We start from the raw sequence: 19,017 nt of genomic DNA on the forward strand, positions 1-19,017 counted from the left end.
CACTTGCTTCCATGTGTTTCTGCAGTTGCCCAGGATTCCTTTTGTTCCATGAGGCCCCACAGGTCACAGTGGCCCTTTGATTCCAGGAGGTTCTGCTGTGTTCCAGGTTTCCTTCAGTTCCATGTGGCCCTGACATGTCACAATGGACCCTTGACACCATGAGGGTCCACAGTCTTTAAGGGCATTTTTGTTCCATGAGGCCCTGCAGTGTCCCAAGGGCTGCTTGATTCCATGTGGTTGCTCAGTGTCATCAAGGCCCCTTGTTTCCACAAGGTTCTGTGGTGTCTCATTGTTCCCACTGTTCCATGAGGTTCTGCAGTGTCACACTGGCCCCTTCATTCCATGAGGTTCCACAGTGTCCCCGGATTCCTTTGGCTCCATGAGGCCCTGCACTGTCAGACTGGGCCCTTGATTCTCTGAGGCTCCACAGTGTAACAATGGCCCCTTGGTTCCCTGAGCTTCCAAAATGTTTCTGGGTTCCCGTGGTTTCATGAGGGCCCACGTGTCAAATGCTCTCTTGGTTCCACAAGTATCCACAGTATCCCAGTTTTCCTTTGTTTCTATGAGGCCCTGGACTTTCACAATGACCCCTTGGTTCCATGAATTCCAGAATGTCTTGGAGCTCCTTTGGTTCCATGGGGAGCTGCATGTCCCAATGTTCCCTTCTTACTGGGATGTTCTCCACAATTTCCTTTAGTTCCATGAGGCTCTGCAGTGTCACAACTGACCCTTGACCCCATGAGGTTCCAAAAACCACCAGTGTTCCTTTAGGTCCATGAGGCCCTGTAGTGTCACAATGGCCCCTTGTTTCCATGAGGTTCCACAGTGTCCCAGGATTCATTTTTTCCATGAGGCCATGGACTTTTACTCTGGAGCCCTGATTCCCTGCAGCCATGCTGTGTCACAATGGCACCTTGGTTCCATGAGATCCTACAGTGTCCCAGGGTTCCTTCTGGAGTGTGAGACCCTGCAGTGTCACAGGTGCCCCTTGATTCCATGATATTCCACAGGGTTCCTCTGATTCCATGAGGCCCCATATGTCACAATGGCCCCTTGATTCCATCAGGTTCCATAGCTTCAAAGGTTCCTTGATTCCATGAGGTCCCACAGTGTCACAAGGGTCCCTTTAGCTCCCTATGGCTCTTTGACATCCCGTGACCTCATGGCTCTTTAGGAGCCCAGAGAGCTTCAACAGGGGGAAGTGCTGGATTCTGCCCTGGGATGGGGCAACCCCGCATGGACGGACAGACTGGGAAGGAGAGGCTGGAAAGCAGTGCCGGGAAAGGGCCCTGGGGGTGCTGGTGGGTGGCCAGTTGGCCCTGAGTCAGCAGTGCCCTGGCAGCCAGGAGGGCCAAGCCTGTCCTGGGGGCATCAGGCCCAGCATGGCCGGCCGGGCCAGGGAGGGGATTGTCCTGCTCTGCTCTGCCCTGGGGCGGCCTCACCTGCACCATTGGGGCAGTTTGGGGGGACACAATGGAAGGGAGAGATTGAGCCATTGGAGAGTGTCCAAAGGAGGGCAAGGAAGATGGGGAAAGGCCTTGGGGGGAAGGCGTGTGAGGACACTGAGGGCACTTGGTGTGTTCAGCTGGAGGAGAGGAGACTGAGGGGAGACCTCACTGCAGTTCCAGCTTCCTGGGGAGGGGCAGAGGAGGGGCAGGCCCTGAGCTCTGCTCTGGGGGGACCAGGGACAGGACTGAGGGTACTGAACAGGCTCCCCAGGGCAGTGGGCACAGCACCAAGGCTGCCAGGGCTCCAGCAGCATTTGGATGATACTCTCAGACCCACGGTGTGACTGTTGGGAATGGTCCTGGGCAGGGCTAAGTGTTGGACTTGGTGATCCTGGTGAGTCCCTTCCACCTTGGCATATTCTTTGAGTCTGTGATTCTGTAATGTCCTGTTGATTCCACGAGGTTCCACAATGTCCCTCTGTTGTTTCTGTGCCATGAGGCCCCCACTGTGGTGTCACCCCCTTTTCTCTCCCCACAGAGCTCCTGAGCTGGTGGCTTGACCCCCCCCATCCCCGTGAGGATTTTGGGGTGTCCTGTGTCCCTCCCTCCCCTGCTTTTATTCTGACACCACCCAGCTGCTCCCAGTGATCCCAGTAAACCTTCCCAGTTCTCCCCAGTCCTGGTTATGGCAGACAGTGGGGGAGGGGCTTGGGGTGGAGCTGAGTTTGGGGGGGCAGAATCGGCCCCGGGATGGATCAGAAATGGGGACCCCCCTGTGTTCCCCCTGTGTCAATCTGCTCTGGGGGGGCTTTGAGAGGGCACCTGCCCCTCAGTAAAGCACCCAACTCACTCTAAAGGGTGCTGGGACCCCCCAAAACCTCCCCACAGCCCCTCAAGGACCCCCAAACATACTCAGAGCCCATTCAGGACTGCACCCAACCCCTTTTCTGGGGGGACTTCTCTGGGCACTGGTGGTGCTGGGAGCCCCCCCAGCTGCAGGCGAGGAGCTCTCGGGTGAGGGGGGGTGGGAAGGGGGCGGTCAGTGGGAAAAGGGGAATCAGAGGGGATAAAGGGGTGGTGGGACCCAAAAGTTAGTGAGAGGGCAGAGGGACTCCCCAAAAGTGGAGGGGGAAAGGGCTCTGAGGTTTGGGTGATGATGGGAAATGGGTGGGAGAAGTCAGAAGAGTGGGGAAAGGGGAGAGTGGGACCCCCAAACTGAGCATGAGGGGGCTGGGGATTGAGGGGACAATTGGAAAGTGGAAGGAACAGCGAGAAGGGTGGAAAAGGGAGGGTGGTCTGGCAGGTCTGACAGTCCCATGGGGGTCTTTGGGCACAGGGAGGGTTGGCAAAGGGGGGTGACCCCCCTGAGCTCCCAACTTCCTGTGGGGTGCTGGGGGCTGCTGGATCCAATCTCAGCCTTGGATCATGCCAACACTTTCAGTTTAGAGGAAGTACAGAGGTGTGACTGAACCACTTTTGTCCCCCAGGTTTTAAAGATGGTAAATCAGATCTACTGATAGAAATGAATTATTTAGGGTTACAAATGATCAGACAAAAGATCTTCATCAGAATTATTTACTGCACAATAAAAACACTAAAACTACCAGGAGTACAGGATAAGACAGGACAGTGCTCTACACTAAAGCAATTGTTGAATCTCCGGCCGCCTTCCCAGCACAGGCTGGCTCTTCCCTCCTCAGAGCACCCTGGGATGGCTTTGGAGCCCCTCCTGCGGGGGGATCTCCGGCCCTTTTCCTCCCCGCTGCCTTCCTGCGCCGGGGAGCCCTTCAAAACGGCCTCTCCCACCAGGGTCTCACGGGGGGATTTGTCCTCCGGGCTCTCCGTCCTCACCTTGGGGCCTGGGGCAGGAAGCAAGAAGGACAGGGGGGACCTGGGAGGACCCTGAGACCCAAACTGAGTCCCCTGAGACCCCCGAAACTCCGCCCCTCAGAAGTCCCCGGGGGATTTTGGGGCAGCAGGGCCTGGAGGATGGGTGGGCGTGGCCCCCAGCCCTTCCCCCCGGGGAAATTTTGGGTGGGCGTGGCCTCCCGGGGTCACTGGGCTGCATCTCCTGTTTTTGGGGCGTCGGCGGGGACTGTGGGGGGATGAAGGGGGCTCCCCAAAATCGGAGGCCTCTCCCAAACTGGGGGGTCACAAGACCCCTGCTCATCCTCATCCTGCTCCTCGCAGGTAGGATTTGGGTCTGGGGGTCTCAGTTTTGGTCTGGGGGGGTCTCAATTTGGGTCTGAGGGGTCTCTGGGGTTTCAGTTTGGGTCAGGGGGTCTCAGGCTTTGGGTCTGGGGGTCTCAGGGGTCCCAAGGCCTCAGTTTGGGTCTGGGAGCCTTGGTTCTGGGGGTCTTAGTTTGGGTTTGGGTGTCTCAGTTTGGGTCAGGGGGGCTCAGGATTTGGGTCTGGGGATCTCAGGCTTTGGATCTGGGAGTCTCAGGTTTCTCAGGGTTTGGGTCTGGGGGTCTCAGTTTGGGTCTTGGGGGTTTCAATTTGGGTCTGGGGGTCTCAGTTTGGGTCAGGGGGGTTCAGGATTTGGTTCTGGAGGTCTCAGGGATCCCAAGGTCTCCATTTGGGTCTGGGGGTCTCAGGGTTTGGGTCTGGGGGGTCTCAGGGGGTCTCAGCACTGGTTTTGTCCCCCACACCTGTGTCAAAATGTCCCCCGTCCCCCCCCAACCAGTATTTCCTGTCCCCAAACTGGGACAGGGAACCGAAACTGAGAGGGGGGAGGGGGGGAACTGGGAGGGGCTGGGGGGCCCCAATGACCTTCTGATGGGTCTGGGGGACCTTCAGAGACCCCGGGGGGACCCCCAATGACCCCTCACTGTTCTGGGAACTCCCAAAGAACCCCCTCCAGCATGGACAGGGACCCCCAGTGACCCCCCCGGGGTCAGTCGCCCTCCGTGGGTGTTGGGGTGCTCCGGGGGACCCCCAGCAGGGACAGGGACCCCCAGTGACCCCCCCGGGGTCGGTCGCCCTCCGTGGGGGTTGGGGAGCTCCGGGGGACCCCCCATAACCCCCCTCTGTCCCCGCAGGCTCCCAGTGCTCCCAGACCCCCCCCCCAAGGCTGCGCCCCGTGCCCGACCCCCTCCCTGCCTCCCTCCCCGGAGCCCCCCGAGACGCCGACCCCCGTGACCGTGACCACCGGGAGCCCCCCGAGCCCCTCCTGCTCCCCGGCCCCGCCCCGGGGGTGGCTCCGGGTGTGGGGGGGGCCCCCCTCCCGCGAGGGGCGCGTGGGGACCCCCCTGACCCTCGAGTGCCACTTCCGAGGCCCCCCCGACACCGCCCTGACCTGGCTCCAGGCGTGTCCCCCCGGGCTCGGGGAGGTCCCCCGGAGCTGCCCCTGGCCCCAGGAGGTGGTGGCCACCCGGGGGGGCCGCCGGATGGACCGGGTGGTGCAGGAAGGGGGGGGAAGCTCCACCCTGACCTTCCCCAAACTGTCCCACAACGACTCCGGGCTCTTCTTCTGCCGCGTGGAGTCCGGGGGGGAGACGGCCCAGAGCGGCGGCACCTTCGTCAGGGTCCTCGGTGAGTGGGGGGCGCGGGGGGGTCTCAGCCGGGTCACTCGGCCCCTCCCGGTGCCCCCAGTATGGTACCAGTATAGCCCAGTCCCTCCCAGTTTAACCCAGTCCATCCCAGTCCCCTCCAAGGGTATCCCAGTGCCCCCCAGCCCTGCGGCACCTTCGGGAGGGTCCAGGGGGTCTCGGGGAGGAGTCGGGGGGGGCTGAGGGGTCTCATCTGAGTCACTGGTCTTTCCCAGTCCATCCTAGTTCCCTCCCAGTATACCCCAGTCCCTCCCAGTGTAACCCAGTCCCTCCCAGTGTACCCAGTCCCTCCCAGTGTACCCAGTCCCTCCCAGTTACCCAGTCCCCATTCCCGCAGAGCCGGTTCCCGCCCCGTTCCTGGCGCTGAGGGAGAGCACCAAGAACCGGATCCTGACGGCGCAGGGGGTGCTGCTGCTGCTCTGCTCGGCCGGGCCGGGGCTGCTGCTGCTGCTCAGGGTGGGACACTGGGACAAACTGGGACAACTGGGACAGGGGGACACCAACTGGGACACTGGGACAACTGGGACACCCAACTGGGACACCCAACTGGGACACCAACTAGGACACTGGGACAACTGGGACACTGGGACAACTGGGACACTGGGACACCCAACTGGGACACTGGGACCCCCAGTTCTGTCACTGGGACCCCGAATTGGACACTGGGACCCCCAGTTGGGACACTGGGGACACCAACTGGAACTTTGGGACCCTTAAATGGGACACTGGGGACACCAATTGGGACATTGGGGACACCAACTGGGATGCTGGGGACACTAATTGGAACATTGAGACACCAACTGGGACATTGGGGACACCAACTGGGATGCTGGGCACACCAACTGGGACACTGGGGACACCAGGTGGGACATTGGGACCCGTAAATGGGACACTGGGGACACCAATTGAGACATTAGGGACATTAATTGAGACCCTGGGGACACCAGTTGCCCCCCAGGTCCCCCTAAATCCCCCCTGGGTAACCTCAATCCCCCTCGACACCCCCAACCCCCTCTGATACCCCCAATTTCCCCCCGGATGCCCCAAAACCCCTTCAACCCCCCCGTACCTCCCAGTTCCCCCCAAATTCCCCTCAGTTCCCCCCAATCTCCTCCTGCCATCCCCAAATCCCCCCAGTCCTCCCCAGAGACACCCAACCCCCCCTGGCCACCCCAAAACCCCCCTGTGCCCTCTTTCCCCCCCCCGGCCACCCTTAAATGCCCCCTGGTGCCCCCAGAAAACCCCCCCTGGCCACCCCAAAACCCCCCTGTACCTCTAACCCCCCCCCCGCCATCCCTAAATCTCCCCTGCTGCCCCCCAAAACCCCATTGGCCACCCCAAAAATTCCCTTTTCCCCCTTTCCCCCCGCCCTGGCCACCCCTAAACCCCCCCTAGCCACCCCTAAATCCCCTCTGGTGCCCCCAAAGCCCCCCTGGCCGCTCCAACCCCCCCCATGCCCCCTTTTCCCCCCCCACAGAAGCGCTGGGCCAACGAGCAGCTGCTGCACCCCGAAAAAACCCCATGCGAGGACGAAAACCTCTACGAGGTGACATTCCGGGGGGTCCCTGCGCCCCAAAATCGTGCTGGGGGGGTCTATCACCCCCTAAACCCCCCCAAACCGACCCAAATCCCCCCCTTTCCTCGTTTTCAGGGGCTGAACCTGGACGAGTGTTCGATGTATGAGGACATTTCCCGGGGGGTCCAACCCACCTACCAGGACGTGGGGACCCTCCCCGGCGACTCCCAGCTGGAAAAGCCCTGAGGGACCCCCCGAAAAAGGGGGGTGGGACCCCCCCGGGAAGGGGTTTGGGACCCCCTGGCTCTGCTTGGGCCCCCCCAATGCTCTGCTCTGGTGACACAAGGCCGTGCTGACCCCTCCCAAAATAAAGCTGCTGCGCTGCCGGACGGGTTCTGTGGGTTTTGGGGGGTTAGTTACTCGTTAGTAATTAACGAGTGGTTAATTAATCAGCAAGGGGAGGCAGGTGAGAGCAGAGATGCCTCAGAGTCTGATGGGAAGGGGGGTCTTGTAGTGACCCCCATTTTTCCCCTATTATCCCCCATTTTCCTTCTTCATCCCCTATTTTCCCCATTTTCCCTCATTTCCCCCATTTTCCCCCCATTTTTCCCCATTATCCCCTATTTTCCCTTATTTCCCCCATTCCCCCCCATTTTTCCTCATTATCTCCTATTTTCCCCATTATTCCCATTTCCACGTTATCTCCTATTTTCCCTCATTTCCCCATTTTATCCTCTATTTTCCTCTCACTCTTCCATTTTCCCACACTTTCCCTCCATTATCCCCCCTTTTTCTCTCAGACACCCATTTCCCCTCATTTTCAACCATTATCCCTTCTTTTCCCTCCATTATCCCATATTTTCCCCCATTGTTCCCCGTTTCCCCCATTATCCCACATTTCTCCCCTATTATTTCCCATTTTCCCTCATTATCTGACATTTTTCCCTATTATCCACCATTTTTCCCCATTATCCCCCATTATCCCACATTTCTTCTTCCTTATCCCCCATTTCCCCCTCACTATCCCCCATAATCTCCCATTTTCCCCCATTACCCCTCATTTTCCCCATTTCCCCCTCACTCTCCCCCATTACCCTCCCATTTCTCTCCCTTTCTCCCCTATTTCACCTCATTTTACCCCATTTCCCCCCATTATCCTACATTTCTACCCCATTATCCCTCATTTCTACCCCATTATCCCCCATTTCTACCCCATTATCCTCCATTTCTACCCCATTATCCCCTATTTTTTCCCATTTCCCCCCCGTTATCCTCCATTAACCCCCATTTCCCACAATTTCCCCCCATTCTCTCCCATTTCCCCCTCTCTCTCCTCCATTCCTCCATTTTCCCTCATTTACCCCATTCTCCCCATTATCTCTCATTTTTGCCCATTTCCCCCCATTCCTCCCATTTCCCCTCATTCTCCCCCCACTTCCTTCCCATTTCCCCTCATTTTCCTTCCATTTTTCCCCATTTCCTCCCATATCCTTCTGTTTCCCCCTCGCTGTCCCATTTTCCTCCATTTCCCCCCCATTATCCCCCATTTTCCCCCATATTATCCCCATTCCCCCCCATTTCCCTCCCATTATCCCCATTCCCTCCCATTTCCCCCATTTTACCCCATTTCCCCCATTATCCCCATTTTACCCCATTTTACCCCATTTTCCCCTCATGCTCCCTCAGCCTTTTCCCCCTCAGCCAATCAGCGCCGGTCTCACCAGCCCCTCAGCCAATCAGCGCCGAGCGCAGGAAATTGGAACCCCGATGGCGCGTGAGGGGGGAAATGGGGGGGTTTGAGGGGGAACTGAGGGGTAATGGGGGGAATCTGAGGGGAAATGGGGGGGAATTGAGGGGTAATGGGGGGAATCTGAGAGGGAAATGGGGGGGAATTGGGGGCAATGGGGGGAATCTGAGGGGGAAATGGGGGGGAATTGGAGGTTCCTCAGGGTGCCGGGAGGGTCTCACAGGGGCAATGGGGGGTGGGATCTGAGGGGGAATTGGCGGGTCCTGGGGGAGAACCTGAGGGGGAAATGGGGGTCCCGGGGAAATCAGGGGGAGCCCTGGTGGGTGCAGGGGGTGTCCCGGGGGGGGGGGGTCACTGCGGATCCTGGGACGGGCTGAGGGGTCAATGGGGATCTGGGGGGGGTTAATGGGTGTCCCGGGGGGGCACGCAAAACCTCCTTTTTTCCAGCCTTTTCCCTCCCTGCCTGCACTGTCCCCCCTGCCTGCACTGCCCCCCTGCCTGCGCTACCCCCCCTGCCTGCACTGCCAGCCCTGCCTGCACTGCTGGAGGGGGAGCACTAGAACATTTTTTGGGAGGGGGGACTGGAGCCGAGGGGTCCCTATGGGGCCCAGAACTGTCCCTATGGGGCTGAGGGGTCCCTATGGGGCCCAGAACTGTCCCTGCAAGGCCAATGGATCCCTATAGGGCCCAGGAGCCCTATAGGTCCCTATGGGGCCAAGAGGTCCCCATAGGGCCCGGGACTGTCCCTATAGAGCCAAGGGGTCCCTATAGGGCCCAGGACTGTCCCTATGGGGCTGAAGGGTCCCTATAGGGCCCAGAACCATCCCTGTGGGGCCGAGGGATTTCTATGAGATGAAAGGCACCCCTTCCCCCTCCATTTTGGGGGTCCCTCCTCTTATTTTGGTGTCCCCTCTTGGCCAGGCTCTGGCCCCTCCCCTTTTATTTTGGGGTCCTCCATTTGAGGGTCTCCCTTTTTTGGGCTCCTACCCCCACACCTTTTTGGGGTGACAGCCCAAGTTTATGGCCCCTTCCCTTTTTTTGGGGGGGTCCCCATCCCCCATTTCTCCCCCCTACCCTCCAGTTTGGGGTCTCTCCCACCCATTTTGGGGTCTCAAGCCCCATTTTTGGGGTCTCAGGCCCAATTTTGGGGTCCCCCATTTTGGGATCTCCTGCCATTTTGAGTGTCCCCCCTAGATTTTGGGAGGTTTGGAGATTTGGGAGGTTTCCACCCCATTCTGGAGGATTTCCACCCCATTTTGGGGTCCCCTCTCCCCATTTTGGGGTCTCTCCCCATTTTGGGTTCCCGCCCCCATCTTTGGGGCTTTCCTCCCCATTTTCGATTCCTCCCCACTTTGGGTCTCCCCCCCTATTTTGGGGTCTTCCCCTCCCCCCTTTTGGGGTCTTACCACCACCACATTTTGGGGTCCTCACCCCATTTTGGGGTCCCCCCCCATTTTGGGGTCCCCCAGATTTTGGAGCCCTCCCTGCTTTTGGGGGATTTCCACCCCATTTTGGGGTCCCTCCCTTTCACTTTATTCCCCCCCCCATTTCTTCCCCTCCTATTTCTGGGTCCCCTCTCCCATTCTGGGGGGTCCCCCCTCCCATTTTGAGGGTGTCTCCGTTTCGGGGGAGTCTCACACACCATCGGGGGGGGACACACCCCAAATTTACTGCACGGACACCACGGCACAGAACCAACCACGACACGAGGGGGGGGCACGAGGGAGGGGGGAGACTCCAAAATTCAGGAGGGTTTTGGTGCAGGGGAGGATGGGGGGAGGCGGGAGGTGTTTTGGGGGGGTCCAGCAACCCCTGGCCCCCCCTAAGTGAGGGTGATGAAGGCCGAGGCCTTTTCCTTCGGCTGCTTTTCTCCCTCAGCACGTCCTGTGTAACAACTGCTGGGCTTGCACCGCCTGTGCCGGGGGTAGAACCATCCCCGTAAGGTCACTTGGTCTGATCTGTCACAAACGCCGTGAAAACGTGGAACAGAAGCGTTCTCACAGCAGTGACTGTCCCCCTGGACTCAGCACTGGGGAGGCCACACGTCAAGTTCTGCGGCCAGTTCTGGAGCCCTCAGTTTAGGAAGGACATTGAGGTGCTGCAGCAGGTCCAGAGAAGGGCAACAGAGCTGGTGAAGGATCTGCAGAGCATGTCCTGTGAGGAGCGGCTGAGGGAGCTGGGGGGGTTTAAGCTGCAGAAAAGGAGGCTCAGGGGAGACCTTGTCACTCTCTACAACCACCTTAAAGGAGGTTGTAGCCTGTGGGGATCGGCCTCTTCTCCCAGGCAACAAGTGACAGGACAACAGGACACAGTCTTAAGCTGCGCCAGGGGAGGTTTAGGGTGGACATGAGGAAGAATTTCTTCACTGAAAGCGTGATTAGACGTGGGAATGGACTGCCCAGGGAGGTGGTTCTTGGAGGTGTTTAAGAAACAACTGGATGTGGCACTTGATGCCATGGTCTGGTTGACATGGTGGTGTTGGGTCATAGGTTGGACTTGATGATCTCAGAGATCTTTTCCAACCTAATTAATTCTGTGATTCTGTGAACTGGGATACAGTCTTTTTCAGCAGGATGCTCCAAAGGGCCACGGCAGACCTCGATGATCAGGACAGTATCTACATTCGATACCGTACTGATGGAAGCCTTTTCAACCTAAGGTGACTGAAGGCCCACACCAAGACCTTAAACCATCTTGTCCAGGAGCTGCTTTATGCTGATGACGCCGCCCTTGTTGCACACACAGAAGCAGCTCTGCAGCGTTTAACATCCTGCTTTGCAGACGCTGCTGAGCTCTTTGGGCTGGAAGTCAGCTTAAAGAAGACAGAAGTTCTCTATCAACCTGCACCTCAGGAAGTCTTCCATCATCCCCATATCACCATTGGCCAATCAGAGCTCAAATCAGCCCAGCAGTTTAATTACCTTGGTAGCCTCATCTCCTCAGATGGTAAGATTGACAGGGAGATAGACAACAGGTTAGCAAAGGCATATAGTGCTTTTGGAAAACTCCACAAAAGAGTATGGCATAATAAACACTTGAAGAAAAGTACAAAGAACAGTGTTTACAGAGCCATAGTGCTGTCTACTCTCTTGTATGGATCTGAATCATGGGTCATCTACCGCCACCACCTGCGTCTCTTAGAACGCTTCCATCAACGCTGCCTCTGCACAATCCTAAACATCCACTGGTCAGATTATGTGACCAATCCATCTGTTCTAGAACAAGCAGCAGTCACAAGTATTGAGGCCATGTTGCTGAGAACACAGCTGTGCTGGGCAGGGCACGTCTCCAGAATGAAGGACCAACCACCCCCTCCCTAAGATCCTGCTTTATGGTGAACTTGCCACCGGCTGCTGCAAGAGAGGAGCCCCAAAGAGAAGATACAAGGACTCCCTGAAACAACATCTCAGCCTTGGCCATATCGATCACCATAACTGGTCTACTCTGGCCTCAAATCGGGAGGCCTGGAGACACAGCATCTGTAACACTGCTGATGCTTTTGAGAACACACGCAGGATCACACTTGAGGAGAAAGGGCAATGCAGAAAGAATCGTGCCTTGCAGAATTTACCACCTAAGGAGTCTTTCTGCTGTGCCTTTTGCAATCCGTTATGTCTATCTCATATTGGCCTCATTAGCCACCAGCGTGCCTGTAACAAATGTGGATAGAGCCTTCCCAAATCTTCGTTCGCGAAGCCCGGCCATGATGATGATGAATGTTGTTATTGTGAATCTGTAATTCAGTCACTGTTAAAATTGTAGCAAATGCTAATGAATCACTTGATAATTGTTCAATTGGTCAATGATTAAATGCTACCAATGTCTTTTGCCTCCTTGTCTTTGGATTAAAATCCTTTGCGCCCTGACCCTCTTGCATCCCAAGGCTCTGTGTAAATCATTCTCTTTCATCAAAAAATATATTTTTCATGACTTCCACTTTAAAATCTTCCTCCTTAGCTAAACTACAAAACAACTCTAATTAGTTGTTGATATTTTGAAGACAATTAAAGAAAGAAAAATAATTTGGTTTTCAGTGTTTTAATGAGTCCCACAGTGTGTTTGGAGCTGCATCAGCTGTCAGTCCAAGATGGGCCATGTCAGAACTGGGGAGGTTGGGGGGTGAGGAGCACGGTTGATCATCCAGGGTCAGTGTGGATCTCCTGAGGAGACACTCAGCATCAAGATCACTTGGAGAACACCTCTATCACCTCTCCTCTGAACTAAAAAATATCCATAATTGAATTAAAACAAAAAAAGTACAAACTCTGAAGACTTGTTTTGAAATTGCTTTGAAGACAATTAAAGAGAAACAAGGAGATCCTGAGGGATTTCTGGAATTTAATGAGCCCCATGGTGTGTTTGCAGCCCAGCCCATGATCCTGAGGTGCTGAGAGAAGATTGAAGCAGCTGCTGAAGAAGTCAGAAGCCAAAGTCCAAGTGCCTTGAAGCATTGCTGGGCCCCACTGAGGGCAGGCACTGCCAAAGCCTCCCCAGGGACTCCTTGGAGCAGCTCCTTGGAGGCCAGGAGTGCAGGCAGACAAAGGCTCTGGGCAGGCCCCTGCAATGCTGAGCAAAGCCTGCCTTGGTTTTGTGGAGCACAAAGGCCAAGGCCTGAGCCCCAGGCCCTGGCCCAGCAGATCCTGTCCCTCCCGGCTGGCTCAGGGCTGTTTGGGGGGCACTGGGATGGGAGGGGGAGGAACAACAAAGGCCAAAACTGGGCAACCCCTGCCAGGCTGCTGAGGGAGGGGCGAGGCAGAACCCAAGGGCAGAACCTGCCAGGAAAGTTGGTTGTGGTGGCCTGAGTGGCAGAGGCAGCTGCCAGAGGCAAGGGGACAAAGGCCTGGGTGCCTTTGGGCCTTGCAGCCCTGCCAGAGCCCTTGGCCATCTCTCCTGCAGGCTGTCCTGCCCTGGCCCTGCTGCTGCGCTGGCCTTGCAGGCTGCACACACCCCTCCTGCTTTCCCACCCCCTCCCAGCAGCATTTCTAGACCCTCCCTGATGGCTCTGCACCAGCTCTGGCTGTTGCCATGTGCACTTGGCCTTCTGAACTTGGATCCTGAGCCCCTGTGCCACAGGACATCCCTGCCAGAGCCCAGGCCCTTCTCCTGGGGGTCACTGCAGAGCTGAGCAGATCCAGGTCACCTCCCATTCCTCTGCCAACCCCCTGGGCCTGCTCTGGGCCCTCCAGGTCCTTGCCCTGCTCCCAAGGGCTGTGGGGGTGCTTAATGGTCAGGGTTTGGGGTTTAGAGCTCAGGGTGGGATTAGGCAGAACTTTGGGAGGTTTGTTGTTCTGCTGGCAGTGTCTGGTTCATGATTAGGGGAAGAGATTTTTAGGCTGGGTCAGGATTAAAGCTTGGCTTTTCATACTGGTAATACAGGTTTGGGATTGGGGTGGGCATTGGAGGACAAATAAGAGTCTTGAGTTCTGTGTTTGGGCTTTTTCTGGTTTGGAATTAGAGCAGTGGATTCCTTTCCATGGGAGGAACAGCACTTCTGGGTAGCGTTGGGGCTTGAGGTTACAAAGTGCATAAAGGTCTATCAGGAATATTTGTACAGTCAGTATTTCAGCATCCTCAGCTGATTTCTGGCCCTCAGGCTGGAGCTGAGGGGGTTGGGCAGGTGCCTGAGGAGGGGGTAGAACAAGGGCTGTGTCCAACTGTGCCAGGAGGGCTGTGCTGGGCAAGGATGAGGAGGCTGCAGAAAACAGTGGCACTGGGGAGGGGAGAGGAGCAGCTGGAGAGACCTTGTGCCTGCCCACGCTGGGCAGGAGCTGCCCCAGGATGGCAGCTCTGAAGCACTCCCAGGATGTCCCTGTGAACAGGAGGGGAAGACAGGATCTAAAAATGGAACCTGGAAAGCAGAGAGCAGGAGTGTCATGGTGCCACTGCAGGAGAGTTCCAGCCCTGGAGCAAGGTCACAGAAGAAGTGACCCAGTACATGCAGTGGCCTCAGAAGATCCCACAGCATCCTGGAGATGCTGGAAGGGAGCCCAGCTCTGCTTCACAAGTTCCCAGGGCCTGTCCCTGCCTGTGCTCCAAGGGCTTCCAGCCCCCAGGACTGTGCTCAGAGACCACTCTGGCCTTACAGCGAGAAAGGGGCTCAGGAGGACAGTGTGGAAGTGGCAAGAGAGCAGCTCTGCAAAGACCAAGCCCTGCTGCTCCCTGGCAGTGCTGCTGGGCTGGGATTATTGTCCCCTTCCCATTTGCAAATACACCCTGTCCTGCAGTGTGCTGTCCTTTAGGAACATCTGAGAAGAAGGGTCTTGGACAAAGAAGGCACTGCAGGGTCCTTTATTTTGTTTAAATACTCAGAGAGTACAATTCATCATTTATACATCTCTGGGTCAAATTCAGTGGGTAGACATGAAATTAGAAGGCAGATGCATAATAATATTTCATTGCACAGAAAATTATTGCAAGAACAACCTGATGACCTCCACGAAAAACCTGAGCAGGAAGGCTGGTCCATTAAGGAGTCCCATTCTGAATGCTACACATCAGAAACCTGGCACATAATTGCTCCAGAAAAGCATCCAGTCATCGTTTTTCTGAGGGCATCCTTGAGCTCCTGGTTCCTCAGGCTGTAGATGAGGGGGTTCAGTGCTGGAGGCACCACTGAGTACAGAACTGATAGTGCCAGATCCAGGGATGGGGAGGAGATGGAGGGGGGTTTGAGGTGGGATAACAGGACAGAGCTGACAAACAGGGAGAGCACGGCCAGGTGAGGGAGGCACGTAGAAAAGGCTTTGTGCCGTCCCTGCTGAGAGGGGATCCTCAGCACAGCCCTGAAGATCTGCACATAGGAGAAAACAATGAAAACAAAACAACCGAACACTAAACAGGAACTAACCATAAGAAGCCCAATTTCCCTGAGGTAGCCTGAGTGTGAGCAGGAGAGCTTGAGGATGTGTGGGATTTCACAGAAGAACTGGCCCAGGACATTGCCCTGGCACAGGGGCAGGGAAAATGTATTGGCTGTGTGCAGCAGAGAATAGAGAAAGCCAGTGGCCCAGGCAGCTGCTGCCATGTGGGCACAAGCTCTGCTGCCCAGGAGGGTCCCGTAGTGCAGGGGTTTGCAGATGGCAACGTAGCGGTCGTAGCACATGATGGTGAGGAGGGAAAACTCTGCTGAGACGAAGAAGAAAAAAAAGAGCTGTGCAGCACATCCTGTGTAGGAGATGGTTGTGGTGTCCCAGAGGGAATTGTGCATGGCTTTGGGGACAGTGGTGCAGATGCAGCCCAGGTCTGTGAGGGAGAGGTTGAGCAGGAAGAAGCCCATGGGGGTGTGCAGGTGGTGGTCACAGGCTACGGCGCTGAGGATGAGGCCGTTGGCCAGGAGGGCAGCCAGGGAGATGGCCAGGAAGAGCCAGAAGTGCAGGAGCTGCAGTTCCCGCCTGTCTGCCAATGCCAGGAGGAGGAACTGGACCATGGAGCTGCTGTTCCACATTTGTTGTTTCATGGTATGGGTCTATATTCAGAAGAGATGTGGAACAATTAAGACAGACCTCGCTGAGCAAAGCCACTCCAGTTTTGAATAGAAAACCTACCAAAAATAAATTTATTTCCTTTTCCTGGTTTATGTTGGCTGAGGCTGCTGTGAAGAGCAGGAGCTCTGCCCATGTGCTGTCAAGGACTCAGCTTTGCTCTGCTGCAGTGCAGACATGGAGCTGGTTTGGGACAGCTCTCATGATCACAGGAAATGTCACATGGAACCCACCTTTGATGGAAAAGTTAAATTCCTGTACTGTTGTCTTGGAGAAATTTGGGCTGCAGGAAAGAGGCACAGTGTACCCTTAAAATATTTTAAACTGAGTTTTTTATTTACAATGATAAAACCTGAGGGGTGTTTTCTTAGGGTAAATTTTTCTGATGACAAATCTGAAGAGTGTTGAGACAGGACAGGCAGAAGGGCTGAGCTCTCCCTTGCTTATTGCAGAGCCAGGAGAGCTGCAGTGCCTCTCAGCCTGTTTCCCATCTGCCCTGCACTTTCCCTTGGGCTGCCTTGAAGATGACTTCACACACAGATTCCTCTTTAAAAACCCCACCAAGATCTGTGCTGAGAGCAGGGCAGTGCTGCTTGAAAGGGCAGCTCTGGGAAGTGTCCCCTGTGCCAGCCCAGAGGTGCAGCTGTGCTGGACAGAGCAGGACAGGAGCCCTCCCACAGGGAAGACAAGGGCTGGGACAGGAGAGTGCCCACCCCCAAGGGAAGGCTCAACACTGCCCAGGATCCTGTGCTCATCTCTGAGACTGCCTGAAATATTCACCTCTGAGAGTAAAAGAGTTGGAATTTCAGTGCAGCCTCCTGAACTGAGAGAACAATGTCTCTGCTACAATGCCTAAGCAGGAAACTACCAGCAGGACTAACTCCTTTCCTGTAGCCCCTGTCTTTTGTGAGCTTTGCAAAAAATTCTCCATTAAATATGGTGTAGTGATCTGGAGCTGTGAGCAGGTCTGACCCTGAAACAGCAAGACATGGAAAAGATCCTCCCTCCCCTGCCAAGTTTGCTCCTTGCCCACAGCCCTTCTGCCCCAGCCCTGGCAGCAGCTCCCCAGGCCGGCTGAGAGCTGCCCCTGGCAGGCAGCAGAGTCCCTGCCCAGCACAGCACCCTGGGCTGCAGGACCCTGCTCTGCCCAACAGCCCTGGGCACCCCTGGCTGCACCCCCGGCTTCACAGCTCTTCCAAAGTGCCCCAAAACAGCCCCCTGCTCACCCATCCCATCAGCTGGGGCTGGGCCAGCTTTAGGAGATGCCTCCAGGAGCTGCCCCTGCACTGCCCTGCAGCCACAGACTCACCATGTGCAGCCCTGCCAAGATTCCTCCTGCAGGGAGCTCTCAGCCCTCCTGCCAGTGCTGAGCCCCTTGAAGCTCTGTCTGTGCCCTGCTGGTGTCCCTGAGCTGCCCTGGCAGTGCCCTCAGCCCTGCTGGGCTGTGCAGAGGAGCTGCTCACCAGCAGAGTTGTCTCTTTGAAGCTCTTCTTGCTTGCCAGGAGCTCCCTGTGTGCCAGGAGCCCGGCCCAGCTCAGCAGCACAGCAACAGCCCCAGGCATTTCATGACCCTCAGGGGGTTTGATGTTGTTTACATGAGACTCAGTCCCTGAGAGGAAGTTCAAACAACTTTTCAAGAAGTCAAAATGAGATTGAAACACTGAAGTTTCTTGTAATGCTAATTAGTTTCATTGAGGGACACAACTGAGAATGTGTCCCTGGGTTCCAGATAGAGCAGAAATCTGCAGACAGTGATGACATGGATGGACAAGCAAGGGACCCCTGACCCCCATCCCCTGGGAAGGCAGATCCTGTCCCTGCCTCATTCCTCAGGGCTCTTCCTGGGGCACTGGGATGTGGGATGTGCAATGCCAAGGGCAGGACCATGGGGTGGCACCTGCCAGGCTGCTGAGCAGGGACAAGGAGGCCATGAGGCCCCAGGGCTGCAAGGGGCACTCCCCTCCTCCTGGCATCAGGGGCACAGACAGCAGCCATGGCCAAAGGCCTGCAGAAGGTGGCTGTGTCAGGGCCTTTCAGCTTCTCCCCATCCCTGTCTCCTCTCCAGCCCAGGCTGTCCTACAGTGTCCATGCCCTGCCCCTTTCCCTGCAGGCTGTCGTCATCCCCCCGGCTGCCCCACCTGGCTGGCACCTTCCTGCACTGACATCTCTGCGTCCTCCCTGGCTCTTCCTGGGCACACAAAGCCTTGGGCTCATCCAGACTTCTCCTGGGTGACGTGTTGCAGCCCAGTGTTTTCCATGGAGTGAAATTCCTTTTTCCTCACGTCCACTCGGGACCTCCCCAGCTGCACTTGGCATTAATTCTTTCTTTCTCATGCTCCTTTCTGCTCTGACAAAAGGATCCACCATCTCTAAATCCTCCCTTCAAGCCCTCTCAGGGCTGTCCTGTGCTGTCCTCAGTCTCCACACCATTGAGGCCACAGCTCCTCAGCCCCTCTCTAGTGCTCATGTGCTTGAGACATTTCAAGCCCATCTTGAGAGATTTCTGGACACTCACTAATGTTTTTGCAGATGAAAATATCATGCTCATAGTCTAAGTAAATCACAGTTGCCATGACAACCAGCATGCATTCTCATTGCTATGGTCAGTTACCATGGCAAATAGAATAAATTCTCATTGCCACAGTCAGTTACCATGGCAACCATAATACATTCCCATTGCTACAGTCATTTACTGTGGCAAACAGCATACTTCCCACTGCTATGGTCAGTTACCATGGTAACCATAATACTTCCCACTGGTACAGTCAGTTACCATGGCAACCAGCATACATTACAATTGCTATGGTCAGTGACCATGGCAATCATCATACATTCCCATTGCTATGGTGAGTTGCCATGGAAACCATCATACAGTTGCATTGAAACGGTCGGTTACCATGGCAACCATCATACATTCCCACTGCTATGGTCAGTTACCATGGCAAACAGCATATATTCTCATTGCCACGGTCAGTTACCACAGCAACTACCATACATTCCCATTGCTAAGGTCAGTTACCATGGCAACCATCACACATTCCCATTCCTACAGTCAGTTACCGTGGCAACGATCATACTTTCCCACTGGTATGGTTGGTTACCATGGCAATCAGCATACATTCTCATTGGCATGGTAAGTTACCACGGCAACCATCATATATTGCCATTGGTACAGTCAGTTACCATGGTAACCATCATACATTCCCTTTTCTACAGTCAGTTACTACAGCCAACCATCATACTGCACACTGGTACAATCGGTTACCATGGCAAC

General features: G+C 55.9%; 2 protein-coding genes across 2 annotated transcripts; one reads left to right on the forward strand and one right to left on the reverse strand.

Moving 5' to 3' along the window:
- Positions 1–4,555: 4,555 nt before the first annotated feature.
- LOC113996380 (B-cell antigen receptor complex-associated protein alpha chain-like) lies at positions 4,556–6,904 on the forward strand (the record flags this gene model as incomplete). The annotated part of the gene is made up of 4 exons (XM_027737391.2): positions 4,556–4,982; positions 5,337–5,455; positions 6,477–6,545; positions 6,651–6,904. Coding segments are annotated over 4 exons (726 nt in total), but the record flags the coding sequence as incomplete, so codon positions are not given.
- Positions 6,905–14,749: 7,845 nt separating this feature from the next.
- On the reverse strand, positions 14,750–15,706 carry LOC120324676 (olfactory receptor 14J1-like). The gene has a single exon (XM_039388420.1). The coding sequence runs from the start codon at positions 15,704–15,706 to the stop codon at positions 14,750–14,752; it is 957 nt and encodes a 318-aa protein (XP_039244354.1).
- Between the last annotated feature and the right edge of the window lie 3,311 nt (positions 15,707–19,017).

The sequence above is a fragment of the Pipra filicauda genome, unplaced genomic scaffold, assembly GCF_003945595.2.
Source record: "Pipra filicauda isolate LSUMZ 115617 unplaced genomic scaffold, ASM394559v2 scaffold649_size186993_pilon, whole genome shotgun sequence".
NCBI classification, from domain to species: domain Eukaryota; kingdom Metazoa; phylum Chordata; class Aves; order Passeriformes; family Pipridae; genus Pipra; species Pipra filicauda.

What these genes read in the sequence shown, in the direction of transcription:
- LOC120324676 (XM_039388420.1), bottom strand. Translation starts at nt 15,706, where the DNA reads ATGTGGAACAGCAGCTCCATGGTCCAGTTCCTCCTCCTGGCATTGGCA.